General features: G+C 44.7%; 1 protein-coding gene across 1 annotated transcript in view; it reads left to right on the forward strand.

Moving 5' to 3' along the window:
• Window positions 1–23,320, forward strand: part of LOC107112743 (contactin-associated protein-like 5) — a 279,687-nt gene that overhangs the window by 185,614 nt on the left and 70,753 nt on the right. Inside the window, exon 10 of the mRNA XM_015413933.1 lies at window positions 975–1,199. Within this exon, the coding sequence (XP_015269419.1) occupies window positions 975–1,199 (225 nt within the window). The remainder of the gene's footprint in view (window positions 1–974; window positions 1,200–23,320) is intronic.

Here is a 23,320-nt window from a genome sequence, read left to right on the forward strand (position 1 = left end):
ATTGCCACTTTGAAATCGGGAACGCGTAGATCGTGGCAAGGCCTGCAAAAGGGTACTTTGTGAAGGATAGTTGATGTGAGATTTTTCAGTGGATATTTTATATCCATTTAAATATTTGAAAATGCAGCTGCTAATCAGTCACCTGAAGAATGAAGCCTAGTGGTCACACATTCCTATGTTTTTAGTGAGGAGCTCCCACCCACTATTGATAGACAGATTCAATTTGGTGTGCCGTGATTTATTTTTTGCTTTTGACAGTCTTTCCTTGAGAACATTAAAAAGAAAATCCATATGTGTTTTAAAGTGTTTACAACAGGAGGAAAGTCTGCCAAAGTCCAGGGAGAACAGTGATGCACCATGACCACACAATCCTTCCATCTCCGTGAATCACTAGATTCTCCATTTTTAGCAGAATTACCTCTTGGTGGGTCAGTGATAATGGGAATAGCTACGACACTGTCTCTTTCTTACTTATCTTTCCTCTTCCCTTCCTCTGGAACATCCTTCACACAAGGAAAGAAGTACCCGTCTAGAGATCGTGACTCCAGTTAGTACATTGAACTCATGATTGAGTCCTTGAGGAGTAGGGTTTCCAGGAGTCCTTACACCCAGGATGCAACTCTTGCAATGCTGCAAGCACCTGAATGGAGGGACAGAAGGAAAGATTCAAAGAGAGAAAGAGACAGGGAAAGAAATGCCACCCCCAGCTTCAGTGTCTCACCAACTGGGGGGGGGGGATGTGAGAAGAAAAGGGGGTGAGAAAAAGGACAGCTCAGGGCCAGGACATGAAGTAACAGAAGGCCAGCCCCTGCTTTTGAAGCTGGGTGAGACATTTTGATCTGTGAGTCTTTGTATTTCAGACTTCCCAAATTTATGCATTATTATTACTGTTAACCACAAATATTTTTTTCTTTGTTTTAAAAAACCTGCCTGTTCCTTTCCATGACACATCTTGCTCTTTCTTTGAATTTTAGAGGTCTCCGCAGTTTTTGAAGCTGGCACCTCCATTACTTATAATTTTCAGGAGCCTTATCCTGTGACCAAAAATGCAAGCTCCTCATCCTCTGCCATTTATGCAGATACCTCTATGGCCAAGGAAAAAATTGCCTTTACATTCCTGACCACACATGCTCCCAGTCTCCTCTTTTATATCAACTCCTTCACTCATGACTATTTGGCTGTGATTCTCTCCAAAAATGGTAAGTATGGATAACCTGCTAAAGGAACTGTGACACTGCATTTCAGTTAAGAGTGCTTGAGAGCCCAATACTGAATTCAAGTGAGTGGTCGTGCTTAGCTCATAAGAGTATAGCCACTGTTAGTTATTTGATTGGTGTTATTTTTCAGCCCTGGAGTTTGCATTCATTGCCAGATATATACATGTCATTTCATGAATAATTATATTGCTGCAGTTGAATAGTGTTGCAATTTTCGCTCAGTGGGGTATCATTTTCCTATAATTTATTCAGCTGACAGCCATTGCTCTGCAGGACAGGATGGTTGGTGAAATATCCAAATGCACAGCATTCAGCTGGAGTATGTGAGTGACGATGCACAGCAAAAAAAAAAATACCTTGGAAAGTGCAGTAGTATCTGGAAAACTCACGGCAGGGGCAGGCGTCTGATCACGGGAGCGCTAGTATCCTGTGGCTCCCGGCACCTGTCCATGTCCCGTCGCAAACTGGATGGTTTTCCTAAGCGCATGCGCACAAACACGAAGCTGAAAGCAGTGCTACTCCACGGAACTGCGCATGCACACAAACACAAAACACTTGCCGCGCCACTTCTTTGCCACGCTCCAGCATGTAATCACGAGCTTACTGCCAATGCGTGAAGACTCGGGAGACCATGTGATCGGGCTACCATGCTTTATTTTTCTCCGGGGCAAACAGCCACGCCTCCCACCTGCGTTATCTGGCCCATGTGACCGGGGCCTTAGTTTACTATTATATCATTACCAAAAATAAAACTTCTCTATTTATTTTTATGGAGTTTTCCTGGTGCCACCCCATGACATCAGGTATCTACAAGAAGTCTGTGGAGCTATTAAATATCATAGACTCTTCAAACAATATCTGTGCATGTGTTTATAATATCCCCTCCAATACACAAAGGTATACTTTCCTCCCCTGTGGCTTCCACCACTCTTTGTACATCCAGCAACCACTCCAGAAATATTCAGCTCTGATTGTATCCATAGTACAAGGGCTAAAAAATAATAATAGCAAAACAGACACACTTCTACCCATCTCTGAAGAGACCTTGGAGAAGTCTCTCAACTGCATCAGTGGAACTAGTATGGGGTTGGATTTGAATCCGCAACCATGAGTTGATCACGGGACTAGTATACTAACATACTTACTACAAAGTATATTGTTTTGTAGTATTTTTGTACTGAAAGCAGTTGAGCTTTTGCCTTTTTGGGGTTAACCATTCGTGAAAATTTTGTTTGAGAAGCTTGCAGAAGTCGTGTAAGGCCTTTTTATCAGTCATCGGGTCATTTGAATCAGTAAAATCTAGTATATTTCACCTGTGCTGCAGATATTCAATTCAACTTGTCTTCAAAGCTATTTTGAAGTCACTCTTAATGGCAGTATCATGGTAGAAGTTGCATCGTCAACATTTCGTCCCTAAATGTTTGTCATCTCCTCATGACTTCATCCATTTTATCTCTACACCATTTTTTGTTAGTCTCATGGAAGTTGAAGTTATTTAATTTAAAAACAGCCTTCTGGTGTGCTGTTTCTTCCTCGTGTTTCTAGTTTATACTTGCTGTCATCCCACAAAGTGGACTACGAACAATAATGTCTACAGTAGTGGTAAAGGTGATAATGAAAGGTATTATGAGTAGGGTTGCCATTCCTCCGATGGGGGCAGGGTTTCCCCTGCTCTTGGGGGCCTCAATCTGCAGGCAGCCAGCTGGCCGGCGGGTGAGCCCTGCCCTCGAAGAGCCCCATTGTGCCTGACACATCGTGCAGGGAACACTCTACCATTTGGGTTAAAACTGTATGGTGACCATGGAGGTTTTTTTGCCCAGATGCTAGAGCGTCCCCTGCATGATGTGCCCAATGTGGTGATGCGGGACCAGGCAGGAGCGCCGGCCCCAACAGCCAGGTAAGAACTGGCAACCCTAATTGTTCCTATGGGATAGTTGCAGGAGCTTGCAATGTGTCACAGAACTACATGTTTTGTTGAGTTAAGCAACACCGGACTGTTTTATTCAATTAAAAAGCTGATCGGTTGCTTTGTTCTGTTGGTATTTCAGAGTCAAGCTACATGAGAGGACAGGGCAGGTTGGAAGGGGGGGGATAGCCCTGGGAAAGGGCCATGCCCCCTCAGCTGCTATATGTCCTGGCCTCACGGACACCCAGAGTCAGTGAAAGAGAAAGGAGGTGCCAGTGTTCTCTGTCTTGTCAGCCATACCCCACATGAGTTAGCAAGTCAAAGATGTGCATTGCCATGCTTCTCTTGGTGCAGTGGTTCAGTGCATGGACTCTAATCTGGGAGAACCGGATTTGATTCTCCACTCCTCCACTTGCACCTGGATCGATGACCTTGGGCAAGCCATAGTTCTGATAAGAGCTGTCTTTGAAAAAGAGCCGTTTCTGTCAAGAGCTCTCTCAGCCCCACCTACCTCACAGGGTGTCTGTTGTGGGGAGGGGGAGGGAAAGGAGGTTGTAAGCCACTCTGAGACTTCCTTGGGTAGTGAAGGGTGGGGTATCTCCTCCTCCTCCTCCTCCTCCTCCTCCTCCTCCTCTTCTTCTTCTGTCTAGACATATTATGCCCCAGCTGGCATAGTGTGAAGCTAGGCACTGCTGTGCTCTTCTTCACCAGCCTGGGCATGGTGGGGCTGATGAAGAGGACTAGGGGTAATGTAGAAGAAGAGGAGGAGGAGATTGGATTTATACCCCGCCCTTCACTTGCGTAGATCTCTTTCGGCTTTTGAGCTTACGCACGGACCTTATGTTTGTCGGCTAACACTTTCCCACCGGGGGAGTTATGCTTTATAATGATCTTCAATTGCTGCTGCTAACTTTGAAAGCAGCTGTGGATTTAAGTGTGAAGCTGTAAAAAATGTGCAGATCCAGGCCCAGAGAAAACATGCATCAAACTTCTGGGGCATCTCTCATTCTGAACTGAGTATTCAAGTCACACATGGCAAGGGCAGTCACATCTGCCAACACTCAGCCAAAGACCTTGCTTGGCAAATACGTTATCTGTTTTCCAGTTGATATGCAGCTTAAAGCTGCCTTCTTCATTAGCTGAATTCATAGACATTTTCCTTCATTTAGATCTCTGCAGGTTAGTGATGCACCAGCAGACGCACCAGAGACCCAAACTCAGTAGCCAAGAGATTGGCTTACAGAGAGAGAAGAAGGCAATGCAAGCACTTTGAAACTAATCTGCACACTGCATCCTGGCAGCTCAGCACCATGCATATATGCCATCTGGGATAAAACCCAGTTAACTCAGCTCCAGCTAGGTTGCTTTATTAGCTGTAGGCTGCTGAGGACAGTCAGAAACTGGACTGTTCCTCCCCCTCACACACATATGTACCCCATGCAGTAGATTGGATATGGCAGCTCATTTGTCTTCATGTTACCAAAGAGCAGCCTTTGGCCAGTATTACAGAGTGCTATATAGCACGTCTTTGAAGTTCTCCATTTTTATGCATTGCATAACACAAAAACATTGTATTTGAAAGTGTGGGAGAAGGACAGCCTGCACATTGACCATTTTATAGTTCTCCTCATTATGTTCTCGATGAAACAGATACCATATATTTATTTTATTTATTTACTGCACCTATACCCCACTTCCCCCCCTCCCAACAGAACCCCTAAACAGCTTCCATCATTCGGTACTCCTCAATTTTATCCTTGCTACAACCTTGTGCGGGAAGTTAGGCTGAGAGTGTATGAGTGGCCCAAGGTCACCCAGCAAGCTCCCATGGTAGAGTGGGAATTCAAATCTGGTCCGTTGAGACCCTAATCCAGCACTCTGACCATTACACTACAATGGCTGCCATTATATTAGGGGTAACTCCTCCATATGGAGCTGCAGTAGCTCAAGTGGTTAAGACGCTGAACTGCAGGCTGTGGAAGGTCAGTAGTTCAGCAGTTCGAGACCCGGGTGTCGCAAGACGGAGTGAGCTCCCGTCTCTAGTTCCAGCTCCTGCCAACCTAGCAGTTCGAAAGCAAGAAATTGCAGGTACCACTTCATTGGGAAGGTAACAACGTTCCGTGCGCCTTGGTGTTTAGTCATGCCGGCCACATGACCACGGAAACGTCTTCGGACAGCGCTGGCTCTTCGGCTTTGAAACGGAGATGAGGACCGCAACCCTAGAGTCGGATTCGACTGGCTTTCAAGCAAGGGAACCTTTACCTTTACTTTAACTCCTCCATGCCCTGACCAAGGTAGCCCGATCTCATCTGATCTCAGAAGTTAAGCAGTGTCAATCCTGGTTAGTATTTGTATGGGAGACCACCAGGGAAGTCCAGAGTTGCTATGCAGTGGCAGGCAATGACACACCACCTCTGTTTTTCTTTTGCCTTGAAAACCCTACCGGGTTGCCATAAGTCAGCCGTGATTTGATGTAAAAAAAGGCCTCAAACATCATCCCTCCTCCAAGTTAATTGAAGGTCATTCAGCCTGAGACACTAGGAAATTTATATTTTCACAACATGTTCAGACTCAGATTTATAAATGTTCAGAATGCAAATCTAGAATATAAAAAGGTCCATCCTGTTTCACAATTTAAAACAAACAAACAAACCAGAACTTTAAGAGATGGATAATATTCCAGGTTATGCTAGGAAAGCTTGTTTTAAACAGTACAGTGTCTAAGGATAAAGAGCCAGTGTGCTGTAGTAGTCAGAGAGCCAGACTAGGACCTGGAGCAGATGAGGCCATGGAAGCTTGCCACACTCACCCATCACAGTCTGCCAGCCTAACCTATCTCACAAGATTGTCATTGGAATGATAATCCCAGAGGAGATCTGGGCTCTGCGGGACCTTGTACAGTTCCACAGGGCCTGCAAGACGGAGCTCTTCCGCCAGGCTTTCGAATAGGAGCCACTGCCACCACTGTTCCATCAATGCCCTATAATTTCCGCACATTGTCACCGCTGGTGCGGGTACCATCGGAGGGAGCGGGACGTTTCTAGGGAACGACAGGGCAGTGGTGATATGCACTGCTGTTGTTGTGTAGTTATACTATCAAGAACACCATCTTGGTTTTTAAAATGTGGAAGTGAGTAGGGGAGCACCAAAATGATTTTTATGAATCTTATTTAATTGTTTATTCTGTATTTTTAGTAATTTATACTGTTTTATTGTTATTATCTGGCATTATGCCTCTGTTAGCCACCCTGAGCCTTCGGGGAGGGTGGGATATAAATCCAAATAAATAAATAATAATTATTATAAATAAGGTTGAGAAGGGGAAAACAATAGGGTGAGCTGTTTTGGGTTCCCATTAGGGAGTAAAGATATTAATAAAATAAGCATAAGATTAGCAACCTTGATGTATTCATACTTGACAAGAACTTTTAGAAACTGGGAGAGAGAGAGAGAGAGAGAGAGAGAGAGAGAATGCAGGAGGTCTGTTTGGCTATAAACTACTAGATTTACCAAATGCAGTTGGAAGCAGGGGCATTTGGAACATGGTTTGGAGAGTTATGAGAGCACTGTGAGGTTAGTGTGTTGGAATTTCTTTCAGCACTTAACGTGGTTCAGATGAGAAATAGTACTGGGGGGTCTGCTGAATTTTCTGGATTCCGATGGCTCACAATGTATCAACTAAAGCAATGACACAGACCTAACCAGCAGTCAGATTCTTAAGTTCTGGTGTTTGTTTACTTATTAATGTCCGTATGTGTAGTTGACCTTATCCAAAAGACTTATAATACCAATTTAAAGCATAAAATCCTATTATCCTTCTGACTGAGCTTCCTCCCCATTCCTCTTCTTGATGCTAAATCCCCTTGCTCAACATCAGCTGGTAGAATCTCCTATCTATTCCCATTATTCTAGTTAAACCAGAAAAGCTTCTGTATTCCTTCCTGGTAGAATGTCTATGCAGAATATTTTGATCTAATCCAATTTTCCATATCACAGAATGGAACTTTCTGCATTTTATGTATTTACTAGGAAGAAGGCCCGTTGTGGAAATGGAGACAACGAGCTCTAGAAATAGGCTGTGGGCGAGTGAGCCGGGTGTGAGGAGTCCTTTTAGCATCAGTTTGCCAGGCGTGCTTCAAGGCCAGCCGCTCCGAGTGAAGAAGTGGCACTTTCCAGGATGGGCCGGGCCGGGAGGAGATTGACATTGCCCGCAGAGGAGTTTCAGTGGCATCCCGCTGATGTCCCCCCCCCCCAGAAGTGGTGCTCTGCAAAGCGGTAGTGTGGGCAGCCAAGGAAAGGGAAGCAGCAGCTGGGGCGGGGCAGGGGTCAGAGGTCTGCATGGGCGTTGCTCCATGTGGGGGGGGGTGGCTGCGAGACTTCACTCCAGCGACGAGTGAGGGACAGGCAGGGCACCTGGGTGATGAAAGGGGCCTCCTGGCTTGGCTTGGCTTGGCTTCCTCCCCCCCCCCCCCCACACCACCCCCGTGATTGGAGCGAGACTTTGCTTCAAGTGGTGCAGCTTTGCTCCTGTCCCAACAAAAACCTCATCGTCCTCCATCGTGGTGTGAGATGAAAGGGAAGGGCGAGATTCAGGCAACGTAGCCATCAATGGGTAGATGCCCCTGGTGCATGACACATCAGGGAGCGAAAGGCTGTGGGGGCGTGTGGAACGTTCAGGCAAGAGGGACATGAAAACTCAAATATATATATGGAGAGATTTATTTAGGTCAATCTCCAAAGGCATGTCCTGCATAGGGGGCAAGGTTTTGTGTAAGGCATATGTTTAAATACATATTATCATTTTCAGGAGCAAAGTGGAAATATAGATTGCAATATATATTGAATATCTACATACTAGCTGAAAAGCACATATCAACTGTGAATTGTATACGCTGCCACACAAAGTTCACTGAAATTCACAGTGGATCATCATATGGATATGGAATAGAACACTTAATGCCACTAAAATATGGAACAAGAATTGAATGAGTGACATTTGTCTAACTTTATAAAGTTGTGACCCTGCAAGTTCCTTGGCACAGTAAGGGCTTTAGTTACTTCCCACTAGGGATGGGCATGAACCCGCAAATGATCCCACAAATGGTTCAAGCACAAACCAGACCAGTTCATGGTTTGTGAACCAGGAGTTTGGCAGAACTGCCTCCCGTGAACCTCCATGGAGGTTTGTGAGGTTTATGGGAGGGTTTGTGGGGGCTCCAACGGCATTTAAATACCTTTGGAGCTTACTTCTGAGGGCGGCCCAACCAGAAGTGCCTTTGGAGTTCACTTCCCGGTGGGGCTTTAGCCCCACAAATGTCCTCAAAGCACAAACCATTTCGTGCAATGGAGAAGTTCGTGGTTCAGGGGTTCATGAAAACCCCAAATCATGAACCTCCACGAACCTCCACTTTTCCAGTTCGTGCCAACCCCTACTTCCCACTAAAGTTGCATAAGCCTTTCTACCCCTCTTGATTCAGAATTAACTATACCAAAGCAAAATTTGATTCCAATGGCACCTTTAAGACCAACAAAGATTTATTCAAGATATGCATGCAGACGAAAGCTCACACCTTGAATAACCTTTGTTGGTCTTAAAGGTGCTACTGGAATCAAAACTTGTTCTACTGCTTCAGACCAACATGGCTGCCCACCTGAATTTACTAAAACAAACTATCCCCTCCCCAATTTTATCATTTTATTATTCCTGATTCCATTCAGGGCCCATTATGTTTGGGCAATGGGGCCAGGTGTTTTGCATCCATCTTCAGCAAGTCTGCAAGTGCCCCAAATGCCCCTTTTTTACTACCTTTCTTTTCTCAGAAACTCACCAGCTGGTGACAGTGGTTATTGTGGTGGGAAAATGTCTCCCAATGAGAAAATCTGGCTTTGTGGTCTGTGTTATTCCACAGTACACCATCACAACAGTACAACACAATAGAAGGTTGGACCAGAACCAACAGGTTGAAATTAAAGTGTTTTCAGCTAAATGTTACTAAGAACTTCCTGAAAGTTAGAATGGTTCCTCAGTGGAACAGGCTTCCTCAGGAGGTGGTGGGCTCTCCTTCTTTGGAGGTTTTCAAACAGAGGCTAGATGGTCATTTCACAGTATCACAGAGTCCTGACTCTCCCCCACTTCCAGGCAGATTTTCCTGCCAATTTTGTTTTAGTTCCCCTCTGTGACTGAGCTGCCCTTCAGTAGTGTGTATTTCTTCTTTATTTTATAAGCTTTAACTGTCCCACCATGCTACAGATACTAGTTTAGGCTTCTGGCCCAGCACAGGAACTTAAGAGAAAATACAGGAGCTGTCTTGTCTTATATTTAAACCCTTATTGAAATGGCACTTGAGGCAAAGTAACTTTCAAAACAATATTTTATTGAACAGGCATGGAATATATATAATAGGAGATTGTCAAAGTTTAGAAAGACTGAAGTAAAAATTCATACTATATATAGATTTGAATTCTTAGATCATATAAGAGTGCATTTGTCATTTGGTTTCAAGGTTTTCTAGTTCTTTCTTTGAGAGATACTTTGTTTAGTATATTTCAGCACTAACATAGGTTCTTTTTTCTGGAGAACAGCATTTGCTTATAGTTTCTAGATTTCTCCCTTCAGAGTTCTAGGTTTTCCTTTTGAAGGTTATAGCTTTTTGCTAACTCCTGAGGTGTCTAAGCTTCTCCAGTTTATCACGGACCAGGGTACTCTTCCCAACCCCTTTCACTGGCAGGAAGTTATTCTCCTTGTCCCTAAGAAGCAATAACTTGCTTTACTGCTTGGCTTGTATGGGAATTCTCTCTAACTACCCAGACTTTCTGCCAAATCCTTATCCATTCGTCTGCATAAAGCTGTTCTCTGGCTTTCTTGACTTAGAATCTAAATTCTACCTCAGAGTAGTTCTAATATATTTAAGACAGTAGAGTCCCTCTTCTGTCTATAGAATTACTTTTCTGACAATTCTCTGGCAGAAATCACTGACTCCCAAAGTTTCTTCAATTAGAAACTAAACCCTTTGGCTACTGATCCAGATGTTAGATTTCAGACAAAGACCAAAAGGCAACCAAATTTTTCCCTCCAGATTAGCTGTTTTATTTCTTCTCTAAGCTGATTCTGGCCAATCAGAGAGTGAATAGAGTAGCAAATCACATAAGTTCTTCTCTCCAGGTAAGATTAACTCCCTGACTCTCTGACACAACCAACATTTAAAAACAAAACAAAACAACAGCTTTTCTTTGCAATCTGTCACAGACAGCAATATTGATTCTGTGAACTTAGGCAGATCTTGTGGCTCTTCCTTACACAACCAGGGAATTGCTGATTGCCACTTTGGGGTCAGGAATCCATTTCCTTCAGGCCAGTTTGGCCTGGGATTCTGGAGGGGACCCCCCCCCCTCTTCTGGGCATACAGCAGGGGTCTTTGGGGTGTTGGTGGGGGGAGGTATTTGTGAATTTCCTGCATTGGGTTGGACTAAATGACCCTGGAAGTCCTTTCCAACTTTATGATTCTATGAACAATGTTCCAAACATCAAGACAAGGAAATCTGATCCTTACTACATATGACTATATTCCCCAGATACCTGCAATGATACTGAGCAGGAGGACAGCATCGTGGAAGCATACCTAGGCCCAGAAGATGTCCAAACCCTAGCCTTCTGCATTGCTATTGTTATGGTCTATACTGAGAAAAGCTGCAGAAGCTGTGTGTTTCCTGCACATACAGCCGCAGGAAACAAAGAATAGAGCAGTGTTCATTGTGAAGCAGTGCAAAGTGTGGATTGGGTTGGGTTTCATAGGTCCTGTTCATACGAGGCCTTTTGGGCCGGGAGCGGGACGGAACGGGGGCGGAGCAAACGGGCACGATCCCATGGCAACATCTGGGAATCGTTGCCTGCCCGTCCCTGTTCCATCCCAAACGGCGATACCGCGCTGTAAAAAAGAACCACCTACGTAGGTGGTTGTATCCCTTCCAGCACTGCAATCTGGGCTGTGGGATCGGGCAGCACGTCCTTGCACCGCCGCATCCCGGCCCCCAGCCATACTGCGCATGCTCGAGCATGCGCAGTTCGGCAGCCTCCCCCTCCCATCGGACTTTCCTCCCCGGCATCTGATCGTGCCGGGGAGCGATGCGTCTCAAGTTCGGTGCGGCTCTGCTTAGCCGCGTTTCAGCCGTCCCATGTGGCAGCAGCCATAGAATGATAGAATCACAGAGTTAGAAGGAGCCATACAGGCCATCTAGTCTAATTCCCTGCTCGATGCAGGATCAGCCTAGAGTATCCCAGACAAGGGTTTGTCCAGCCACTGCTTAAAGACTGCCAATGAGGGGGAGATTACCACCTCTTTAGGCAGCTGATTCCACTGTTGCAGAACTCTTCCTGTCAAAAGGTTTTTTCCTAACATCCAGCTGGAACCATCCCACCCTTAATTTAAACCCATTATTGCGAGTCCTATCCTCTGCTGCTAATGGGAACAGCTCCCTGCCCTCCTCTAAGTGAGAGCGATCATGTCCTCCCTCAACCTCCTCTTCTCCAGACTAAACACTCCCAAGTCCCTCAGCTGTTCCTCCTAGGGCTTGGTCTCTGGGCCCCCGTTCATCCTCATCACTCTCCTCTGCACCTGCTCCATTCTGTCCACATCCTTTTTGAAATGAGGCATCCAGAACTGCACAGAATACTCCAGGTGCGGCCTGACCAATGCAGTGTACAGCAGGACTATGACATCTTGTGATTTGGATGTTATGACTCTGTTGATACAGCCCAAGATTGCATTAGCCTCTTTTGTTGCTGCATCACATTGGCTGCTCATATTGAACTTATGGTCCACCCTTACCTCAAGATGTTGGTCACACACACTGCTACCCAGAAGTGTATCCCCCATCCAGTATTCATGGTCCCCATTTTTGCTATCCAGATGTAGAACTCGGCACTGATCCTTGTTAAATTGCATCGTATTAACATACACCCACTTTTCCAGTGTGTTCAGATGTCATTGAATTCTATCTCTGTTTTCTGGTGTGTTTGCTGTTCCTCCCAATTTAGTGTCATCTGCATATTTAATGAGTAGCCGCTCCACACCCTCATCCAGATCATTTATAAAAATATTGAAAAGTACTCTAGAAAGTTCTTTGAGCACTCGTGGGTGCATACCATCAGGCCCTGCGGATTTGTACTCATTTAATGCATCCAGGTGCTTTTCAACTACCTCTCTGTCCATGTCAACCAGCAGCCCAGATGCTGTGACTTGCCTACTACTGTCTCTAGATGAGCCTGCACTCTTCTTCAGGGAAAGAAACTGAGGCAAAATAGACATTGAGCCTTTCTGCTTTCTCTCTCTCTCTGTCCTCTGTCAAGGTTTCTCCATTTTCACCCAACAGTGGTCCCATTGCCTCTTTTATATTGCAATTGCTCCTCACATATCTGAAAAAGGTTTTCTTGTTTTAGTTAGCCTTCCTGGCTAGCTTTAGCTTACTGTGAGCTTTGGCCTCTCTGATGACTGACCTACAGTGCATAGCAACCCACAGATACTGTTCTTTAGAGGTATGTCCTTGCCTCCATTTCTTGAACATTTTATTTTTCTCCCTTAGCACATCATGCAGTTCATCCACATTGGCTTCTTGGATCCCCTATCATGTTTCCTTCCTGTTGGAATAGCAACAACTTGATCTTGCAAGAGCTCTTCTCTTAGCTCTCCCTTGCTCCTTTCCCTTCCAGCAATCTTGTCCATGGAATAATTCTCATCATACCTCTGAGCTTATTAAAGTCTGCCTTACTGAAATCTAATTTACACATGTGGTTATGAACTTCCTTGGTCCCCTACAGGAGGTCAGGCCTAGACACTTCACATTCCAAACCCCTCAGCAGGGAGTCACCTATGACCAACTCCTTCCTTTTCCTTCCAGTGCCATTTCTTTGTATTCCCTTGTCCTTCTCCTTCTGTTTCCCTTGTATTTGTGATACTTTCACTGGCAGTGTTTCCATCTCTGCCTCCACCGCAAAGGCCTGAAAAGGATTCATTAGTTCGATTGGGATGGAGTGCCATCTTACTTGCTACCTTTGGGGTCTTGCCATAGTGCTCTGAGGAGTCTTGTTAAGACAGTCAACCACACTTTGACTGGTCTCTCCTTCCCTATACAGGACATCAAGGCTTCTGTTAATGAACTCCTCCCTTGATGTCATTGAGGGTAGCAATCCTTTCCTCCAGGCTTCGAACCTTTTCCTCTAAAAGTCCTATCAAATTACACTTCTGACAAGTATAGTCTGTCTTGTCCTCAGGAAGACAGACATGGCATACTCCCCACAGGTGACTGGAAATGGTCTGTGAGCATCCATCATCTCTTCCCTGTGGATTCTTTCACCTAGAAATTTCTTGGTGTGCTGATGTACCCTGAAACTTAGAGAACTGAACAAATGGCTACCTGAACCCAAAAGGGGAACCAAGCACAACAATGATCAATTTCCTTAACTACTTATGGAGTCCGCAGGCCCAATCCCCAGGCTCGCACCTCTGGAAAGGAGGAGCCTTATATAATTAAAGGCTCACCCTGCAGAGAGTGGGGCCAGCAGTCAGCCCCAGACAAAACTGCTAAAAGCTGCAGTTACAACCAAACAAAAGAGACAAACAGAAACCACACTTCCTCAAACAAGCACCACTCTCCAATAGGCTATATGCACCAAAAAAGACAAGCAAGCCTGATTGCCTCCATTAGTGAAGATTGTCATAACCTAGGACCACTAAGGAGGTGTTAGACAAATTGCCTTTTGTTATTAATAACTGTGGGAAATTATGATTATTAAAATGACAATAGGCTTATACCATAAGAGCGTTATAAGCTCCTTGCAGGGCAACAGAGGGAAAATTCATGGTAAGTGAAAAACTGTCCATTTTCCAACCATGTTCTCCCCTGCAATGAGGTAAATGAAGCAGTCCTGATTTTTTTTTAATTCTTTCTCTGCGACCACAAAAGAAAATAGGCAATGCCATTTCTGAGTAAATCCCACCAACAGTTAACAGTCCCAGAAGATAGTCTCCATTATTCTATAATGGTACCTACTACTCTATCTGAAGAGTAAATTTATACATCAGGAGTCACTAGGGAATGGGCAGCTAATTAAAGAGCATGTTTCCCAGCAAGCTGTTCCCAGGGAAAGAGGTAGTTCATTGTAAAATAGCCAGATGAAAAAGGAGAGCACCATTGTAGCACCAGGGCTTGGCAATTTGCAGAGAGCACGGCTCATGCTGAATGGCACTGATAAAAACTGGCCGTATCCAGCAGGACATGATTGAGAGCTAACACAACAACTCTCTCCTCCTTCTATCCTCGATAAATCATAGCAAAAAGCTCTTTGTGCAATTTTTAATAGCACATAAGGAGTACACAGCATTATTAATTACCTCACAAATGTTTTCTGTCCCTCTTCAATCAACACCTCTAATTACTTTATTTTTTCTCCTTCTTAAGTCTCGCTCACACTTATGTGGTGATGTGATGACAAAGGGTGGTCACTCTAATAATCCAGCAAAAGACTTGAGTATCATGCATTGTAGGGCATAGTCAAATCCTTCTACCCACGTTTTTGGCTTTCTAGTGAAAGTGGAGCACTCATTCATTTCCATGTGCTTTTCTTGAGAGGCACATGCAAGACATTTGTTTCTGTATTGGTTAAGGGGACCCTCCCAGCCGGAACAAAAATAAATGTTCTGCACATGCTAATCAGATTCAACTGAGATACTGGGTCTGCACAGATGCCCCTTTATGTGCACAAAGCAGGCCCGCCTATTACATGCATCTGAACTTCTGTGCCCATCATCAATCACTGGTTCAGAATATGGATTTATACCTTAGCCATGGACTCCCATTATTGCTGTTGGATATTGTAGCTTGCCACTACAGCTATTCTTCAGCCATCCTGCTGGCTATTTTGTATACAAAGAAAACAGGCAAAGAGTCATTCCTCTCCTCTTCTGGAAGCTTAGGAAAATGCTCAGGGTGCTGATTGTGGATATATATTTCTTAGCTGTCCCTGGACAGTTATCCTGTGCTAGAAGAACAATAATTCAGTTTTTTTTGTTGTTGTTCAGTCGCACAGTTGAGTCCAACTCTTCGTGACCCCATGGACAAGATCACGCCAGGCCTTCCTGTCTTCCGCCATCCTCTGAAGCCTGCTCAATTTCATGTTCGTTGCATCTATGACACTGTCTAACCATCTCATCCTTGGCCGTCCCCGTCTTCTTTGACCTTCAATCTCTCCCAGCATCAGGGTCTTCTCCAGTGAGTGCTCCCTTCTCATTTGGTGGCCAAAGTATTTGAGCTTCAGTTTCATTATCTGGCCTTCCAGGGAACAGTCAGGGTTGATTTCTTTTAGGATTGACTGATTTGATCTCCTTGCAGTCCAAGGGACTCTCAAGAGTCTTCTCCAGCACCATAGTTCAAAAGAATCTATTCTTCAGCGCTCGGCCTTCCTTATAATTCAATACATTCCATTTGATGCTCCAAACAGTCATTGGCCGAGTTCAGACTGGCAGTTTGCCCCGATATAGGCATGTTTCAGAAATGTTCCACAAGTGGATTAAAGGGGCCATTCACACAGACACATCTGTCTGGTGTTCCCCAGCCGTACTCAACCTGTCTTGTAACGTTTCGCTCCCAAGTTTAAAAGATACCTGGAAAGCACGATTATCCCGCATCCATCCAGCACCAACAAAGTGTGAACGTCAAAAGCCACGTTTTTTCTTGTGCACTTATGCACTTATGCATAAGCTCATATCTCCAGATTACCAAAAAGAAAGCCGTGCCTTACAGCTGTGCCCCCGCCAGGGGTGGGCCAACAGTGTGAACGCTCCCTTGCGCCTCCTCCCCGGTATGCTCCCGCATCAATCAGTGCAGTCGGCAAACATCAAGAGCTTTTTTTCCACGACTCCCTCCCGCTTCTAGCTGCCAGTCTGAACTCGGCCATTGTATTTCCAAACTGTAGGTTTGAATAAAAATGAACGTCAGGTGTAGACTGAAAGTCTGTTTGCCACTATTGTGGTAGATGTATCAGATGGGCACTCCTGTCAAAAAGTGGTATTATATGCCTTGGAGTGATTGACCTGTAGAGTGCTACCAAATTGCATTTGAAGGCAATGCTGTTAAAATTGCTCATTTGTGTTATTTTATTCACTTCATTTATACCACTCCTTTCTTCCTAATCCAAAGTAGTTTACATAGTTCTCCTCTCCTCCATTTTATCCTCACAACAATCCTATGAACTAGGTTAAGCTGAGAGTGTGAGACTGGTTCAAGGTCACCCAGCAAGCTTTCATTGCAGACTGGAGATTCAAACCTGGGTCTCCCAGATTCTAGTCTCACATTCTTGCCACTACACCTCATTGCCTCACACTGGCTTTTCTAAAATAAGAGTTGCTACAAAAACTATTTGTAAACCACCTTGACTTGTTTGGAATAATCCTAGGTGCCTATTTTTTTTTTGCCAGTTTCACCTAATAGTTTAACCCCTGCATAGTAAATTTTAGATTTATATGGAAGTTGTCCTGACCTGGGTGTCCTAGGCTCGCCTGATCTTGTGAGATCTCAGAAGCTAAGGAGGATCGGCCCTGGTTAGTACTTGGATGTGAGGCCACCAGGAAAGTCCAGGGACGCTACACAGAGGGAGGCAAGGGCAAACTGCCACTGAATAAGAGCACTGATATGGCATGTGCTGAATTCTAGCATAAGTAGAAAACATGACACGGAAGTGCAGCCTTCCAAGAGTTGTCCAGAAGCTGGAAGAGTAGCTGTCCATGAGACAGGAACATCATATTAGGGCAAACATCAGGAGCTGAGCATGTAGGCAGGAAGAAGAAGAAGAGGAGGAGGAGGAGGAGATTGGATTTATACCCCGCCCCTTCACTACCCAAAGGTGTCTCAGAGCGGCTTACAAACTCCTTTCCCTTCCCCTCCCCACAACAGACACCCTGTGAGGTAGGTGGGGCTGAAAGAGCTCTGACAGAAACTGCTCTTTTTCCAGAATAGCTGTGCCAGAACTATGGCTTGTCCAAGGTCATTCAGCAGGTGGGAGTAGAGGAGTGGGGAATCAAACCCGGTTCTCCCAGATTAAAGTCCGCACACTTAACCACTACACCAAACTGGCTCAAAGAGAAGAGATTGGATTTATACCCCGCCCTTCACTACCCAAAGGAGCCTCAGAGCAGCTTACAAACTCCCCTCCCTTCCCCTCCTCACAACAGACACCCTGTGAGGTAGGTGGGGCTGAGAGAGCTCTGACAGAAACTGCTCTTTTTCAAGAACAGTTGTGCTAGAACTATGGCTTGCCCAAGGTCATCCAGCCAGGTGCAAGTGGAGGAGTGGGGAATCAAACCCGGTTCTCCCAGATTAGAGTCCGCGCACTTAACTACTACACCAAACTGGCTCTCTTACATAGTTACGTAGGCCTCAGCTTCACGCAGCTGCAGATTAACACCTAGCTAAGCAACTAAGTAATAGCACAGGCACTTTTGAATTTCCAACTGCACCGCAACTCTCAAACCAACCAGGATGTGCCAAATCACAATCTCCCCTTAGATGTAATTAGAAATACAATTTGTTACATTCTGTATAAAACATGTTCTTTACCTTTGGAGCAGTTGATTTACCCGGAGGGGCTGCTCCCCTTTTCACTGCAATAAAAAACTATTTGGTCTTCAGTTGATCCTGACTGGTGCTGTATGTAAAAAGACTGGCACTGTATACTGTGCGAGTATGTGACTGGCACTGTATGTGAGGAGAGGGTTTGTTTGTCAGGAAATACCAGAGGAAGAGACCGACAGCCCAGTGGAAAGTATCTGGGTGAGGATAAGGGAAGGAAGGGATCGGACGAGGACTCTGCAGCTGAAGCGGCTATGGGTGCAACGAAAACTGTGTATGACTTTAGAGACAGAAAGCCAAAGTAAGGGCAGAAGGACTCTGAAAATTGCTCTTTGAAGAAATGAAGATGCTCAGAAGGCGTTCTCAAGATAACTAATTTACTAACATAGAAGCAGTGCAAAGCAAGAACTCTACAAGTATATTGTCTTATTAACAAATGTAATACTAACATTTAGCTTAACTGGGTTATGATCTCTCACTCTTGGGTTTTTAGTTAGTGTGGGTATCTTTCCTTTATCCATAGATGTAGTCCCTTCCTATTTTTTCTTTGTAGTTTTGTAGTCTATTGAAAAAATACCCCCTTGGGGGTTTCAAAAAAAAAAAAAAGGATAAGGGAAGGAAGGACAAACAGTATTGTGGTTGGAGTCTGCTACAGACCTCCTGTATAGAAATATTGATTTCTAAAAAAAACCCTGCCTTCCCCTGGAATGTTTTGCTGATACCCTGCTGTATTGCATTTCCTATTGAAGCCATATGACCTGCCCATTTGGCCAAAACTTTACAGCCCTGCCATATAACCACCCATTCCTTCACACCCCTAGTGGAAAAGCCAGACTTGATGGGGCCTGGCTTTGCTGCTTCAAGCAAACAGTCACGTACAAAATGAAGTGGTTGGAATTTGGGGTCACATGACTGCAGGTGTGGCCTTCAGAGTACTGACCATTCAGATGTTGCACCCATGGCAACTTAACAATTGGACACTCCTATGTCTACTCCAATTGGCCCCTGGCCAGGGCTAATTTGGGACTCGGATTGCACTATATCTGGTCATTCCCAATGAGAGGAACTCTCTCCTCTTTCTCCTGCTATGCTCTTTGTTACTCTGGTGTTCTGTTCACCTGCATGCTGTCCTGCCATGTGGTCTGTTGGAGGACAAAGGATTGCTTGGTGAGCTAAGCTCATGGTTGGCAAAGATGGACTTCTTGCTCCAAATCCCTTGGGGCTACTGGATTATTACAATGGACTATTCTGGACTGATAACTGTTCCTGACTTGGTAAATATGAAGCATTATGTTTAGTTAAGGCAAACACTGCCCTAGTCTTTCTTATTTTGGAAATCCTTATTAGTCTAACTGCAAAGCTCTGTGCTGAATAAATCTTATCCTTGTTTATAAATAGTGTCTGTTTTGATGTGTAACTGAATCCCAAGCCTAAATCTTGCAGCCTAACTGGCTACACGCTACCATTGAGTATTAAGTGCATCTCTGAGGAGGTGCTAGTGTGTTCTGTCTGGTGACTATTGTTCTGAAATCCAGAGAGCCTACCTCTCTGGGTTATTGTGTAATGTATTGAGCCAGTGTAGAGTTTTCCCCTCATCCCTGGACTGGCCTGGGGGGCAGAATCTATACACCTCCTGACCAGGATGAGGAGGTGGATGCTGCCCTCCTTTTATTTTTATTTATTTTATTTTATACGATTTATATACCGTCCTTCCCAAATGGGCTCAGGGTGGTGAAAAACAATTAGATAATACACTTACAACAATGTGAACTCCTTGAACAGCTTGACAGGGTATCTAAACAGCATGGCCTGGTAGTTATGGGTGACTTCAACTTCCCTGATGTGTGCTGGGAGACAAACTTGGCAAAGGGTCTACAGACATGCATGTCCCTGACCTGTCTGGATGACAACTTTCTTCATCAAATGGTGGAGGAAGCTACGAGGGTCTCTATCAGGTCCAACTGACCTTGGGTTTTGCTTCAGCAGGTAAATTCACAACTCAGCAGTAGAAATAAAACTATCCACATGCAGCCAAAAGGAAACAAAATCCTGTTTCATTTGATTGGGTAAAAACATTTAAACTCTCAGGATGTATGCACTGCAGAAAATCCTCCAGTGTATGAGCAATCAGCAATAAAACTTTCAAGTGCCAAGATAGGCTAACAATTCTTAAAAGGATGGTTGCAACTTCTTACAGATTAAGTCCTCATAACAAGCTCTGTAGTAAAATCACAATAAAACAGGAGTCAATTCCATCTTTGGAGGCAGCTTACCACTTCAATGTCAAGCATATTCTGGTTCCTCCTGTAAAGTTAACAGCAGTGGCAGCCCGATCAAAGGAAAAGAGGGGAAAAAACAGCAAAAAAAGATAGGATTCAATGAGCACAGTGAAAAAGTGGGTTGATGTGAACAAGATGCAATTTAACAAGTGTCGAGTTCTACATCCAGGTAACAAAAATGGGGACCATGAATACTGGATGGGGGATATACTTCTGAGTAGCAGTGTGTGTGAGCAAGATCTTGGGGTGTGGGTTGACCAAATGTTAAATATGAGCAGCCAGTGTGATGCAGCAACAAAAAAGGCTAATGCAGTCTTGGGCTGTGTCAACAGAGGCATAACATCGGAGTTCCAGTTTTGGTGCAACGAGATGGAGCCATGCTTGGTGCAACGAGCCATGGAGCTCTTTTTTAACTTTTAAAATGCTTTGGTTATAGAATGGCTCTTTATAAGAAGTAGGACATTAAGAATCCATAATTGTATGAGTAAGGATTAGTTTTGTAGTAAATGTTATAAGAGATTTGAATATGAGAATCCATAGATATGAAATTTATATAATTTAAATATGATTAAATAAGTGGACTGTTTTATTAAAATATATTAAAAGTTAATAAAATGGTATAATTTTAAAGAAGTTATAGAATGCTTTTATGATGTAAAAGCAACACACTGTTTTTTTGCGAACATCAAGAAATGTATGGGCTTAAGTGATCAGAGTTAATATAAAGAATTACCTGATTGTATAAGTAGAATTATTAATGTAATGCAATAGTGTTTTTAGAAGTAATTGTAAGCACTATTTCTTTTTTCACTGAACCCTTTCCCCCCCTTTGTATCCCTTTCCTATTCTTTACTACCCTATCCCTTTCCCTTTACAATATTCAATAAAAATCTAAAAAAATAATTCAAAAAAATACAGCGGCATAACATCCAAATCACAAGATGTCATAGTCCCGCTGTACCCTGCATTGGTCAGTCAGCACCTTGAGTATTGTGTGCAGTTCTGGAGGCTTCATTTCAAAAAGGATGTGGACAGACTGGAGCAGGTGCAAAAGAGAGTGACAAGGATGAACGGGGGCCTGGAGACCAAGCCCTATGAGGAACAGCGGAGGGACTTGGGAATTTTAAGTCTGGAGAAGAGGAGATGGGGGGGGGCACGTGATTGCTCTCATGAAGTATTCGAAGGGCTGTTCCTTAGAGGAGGGCAGGGAGCTGTTCCTGTCGGCAGCAGAAGAGAGGACTTGCAATAATGGGTTTAAATTAAGGGTGGGAAGGTACCAGCTGGCTATTAGGAAAAGCTTTTTTACAGTAAGTGTTGTTCAACAGTGGAATCAGCTACCTAGGAAGGTGGTGAGCTCCCCCTCCCTGGCAGTCTTTAAGCAGCTGCTGGACAAACACTTGTCTGGGATGCTCTAGGCTGATCTTGCATTGAGCATCTCATCTGGCAGGCCACTCCATGGAGTGGACACAGCCACTGAAACCTGACTCACCTCCTCAGAGGAGGACACTTCAAATAGACAAGGTTGAGCAGATCTAAGCAGTGCTCCAAATATATGGATCCCAGTTTGTGAGAGGCTGGAAATGAATCAACAACTGATACAGCTGCTGTGAAACCAGAGTTATAGTTGCCCATTACTGTACGTCTGGGAAAAGAAGGGCTACATTCAGACCAAAGGAAGTTTCAAAGTTATCTCAAAGAACACATCTCCCCTCCCCCTCCAGTGTTTCAATAATCCAATAATATCTTCCAGGAACAATACTCTGAGTCATAATGTTAAACTGCAGAATAAACTGATTTTTCAAACCTTTTGAAAATATTTTGTATACCTTCATGAAACTGGGTAAAATATTTACCTCACTATTACTAAAACTATGAACATTCGAGATAAAATGGTATCAGATGCCACAATTAGGAAATGCAGTGTCAATTTTTCAACCCTGGTTTGAGGATCTTGCAGTGCACTTCCTAATTCTATGTGTTATGAGAACATCTGCAAAATAAGCTGGTAGTACTTATCTGAAACTTGCTGGCTAAGAACCTGGCAGTGAGACATGGCTTAAGCTTCATTTTGTGTCTTGCATGTGTGCTGAGATAGACAAAGCCACTGACAGGATGACAAAGCAACCCATGACTGTAATAAAGCTCCCAGAACCATAATTTGGTGATTGCCTTAATTACAATTATGAGACAGAAATGATACAGAAATTAAAATAAAATAGATTGTACCCATACTCTTATCGGAGGCATAATGTGGCATAGAGCTCCAATCAACCAGAAAAATCTAAATTTAAGGATCCACAAAAGAGTCCCTTTTTATGCGTTTCTCTTTCAGTCACATATTTAAATGACACAATTAAAATCTGCAAGATTTGCTGGCAGAAACTAGGTCGTTCTAAGATGTTGTTGATTAAGAAGGTTTAGCCCTGACCTGGATAGCCCAGGCAAGCCCAATCTCATAAGATCTCGGAAGCTAAGCAGGGCCGACCCTGGCAAGTACATAGAAGGGAGACCTCCAAGGAATATCAGGGCCGGGATGCAGAGGCAGATTATATCAAGCCACCTCTTTGAAATGGCCTACCCCCACTAGGGGTTGCCAGACTTCCACGGTTGCAGACACACAGAGGCCGCAGTCAGGCGTGCCTTTAGATCCGACTTAGCTGTGAATGCCTGATGGATCTAAAGGGCATGATCCGGCAGCAACATCTGGGAAAGGTCCCGCAGCTGTCAGCACCCTGTGCTGCTCCGCCACGGAAGGGGAGTTAAAAGACACTGGGGAAAGTCTGGCCCTACTGCTTGCCGATGGGCTACAGACAGGGCCAGCTCGAGGTGCTTCTGCGCCCTAGGCAGGCGCAGATGCCAACCTCCCGGTGAGGCCTGGAGACACCTTTTGCTGCCACCACCTACTCCCCCCCAGGGGGGAGGGGGAGGGCGGGTGCTTCCCAGTCACGGGATCGGGTAGCAACATGCAGGGCAGCCAGAGGCTCTTTGGAAGGATCAAATGAAAGCAAACAATCCAATCCACCCCCTCTTATTTTTTGCTAGGGAGATCATGCCTCCAGCTTGTTTTGTCGGCCTGCTTTCCTGCAACTCCCGGCGCTCATCCGCCTCCTCCAGCCCCCCCCCTGGAGATCTCCTCGCTTGGCCCCGTGAGTGCCAGAGAAAACACAAGCCAGATTATTCCTGTCTCAGCACCGCGCAACCAAGTTGGGGCATGAAGCCAAGCCAAGCTCTACCCGCAGCAGGGAAAGGGCACAGCAGAGCAGCCTCTCTGCAGGGCGAAGAAGCCACTGGGGGGGGGG

The sequence above is a fragment of the Gekko japonicus genome, unplaced genomic scaffold, assembly GCF_001447785.1.
Source record: "Gekko japonicus isolate JY-2015 unplaced genomic scaffold, Gekko_japonicus_V1.1 scaffold1788, whole genome shotgun sequence".
NCBI lineage: Eukaryota > Metazoa > Chordata > Lepidosauria > Squamata > Gekkonidae > Gekko > Gekko japonicus.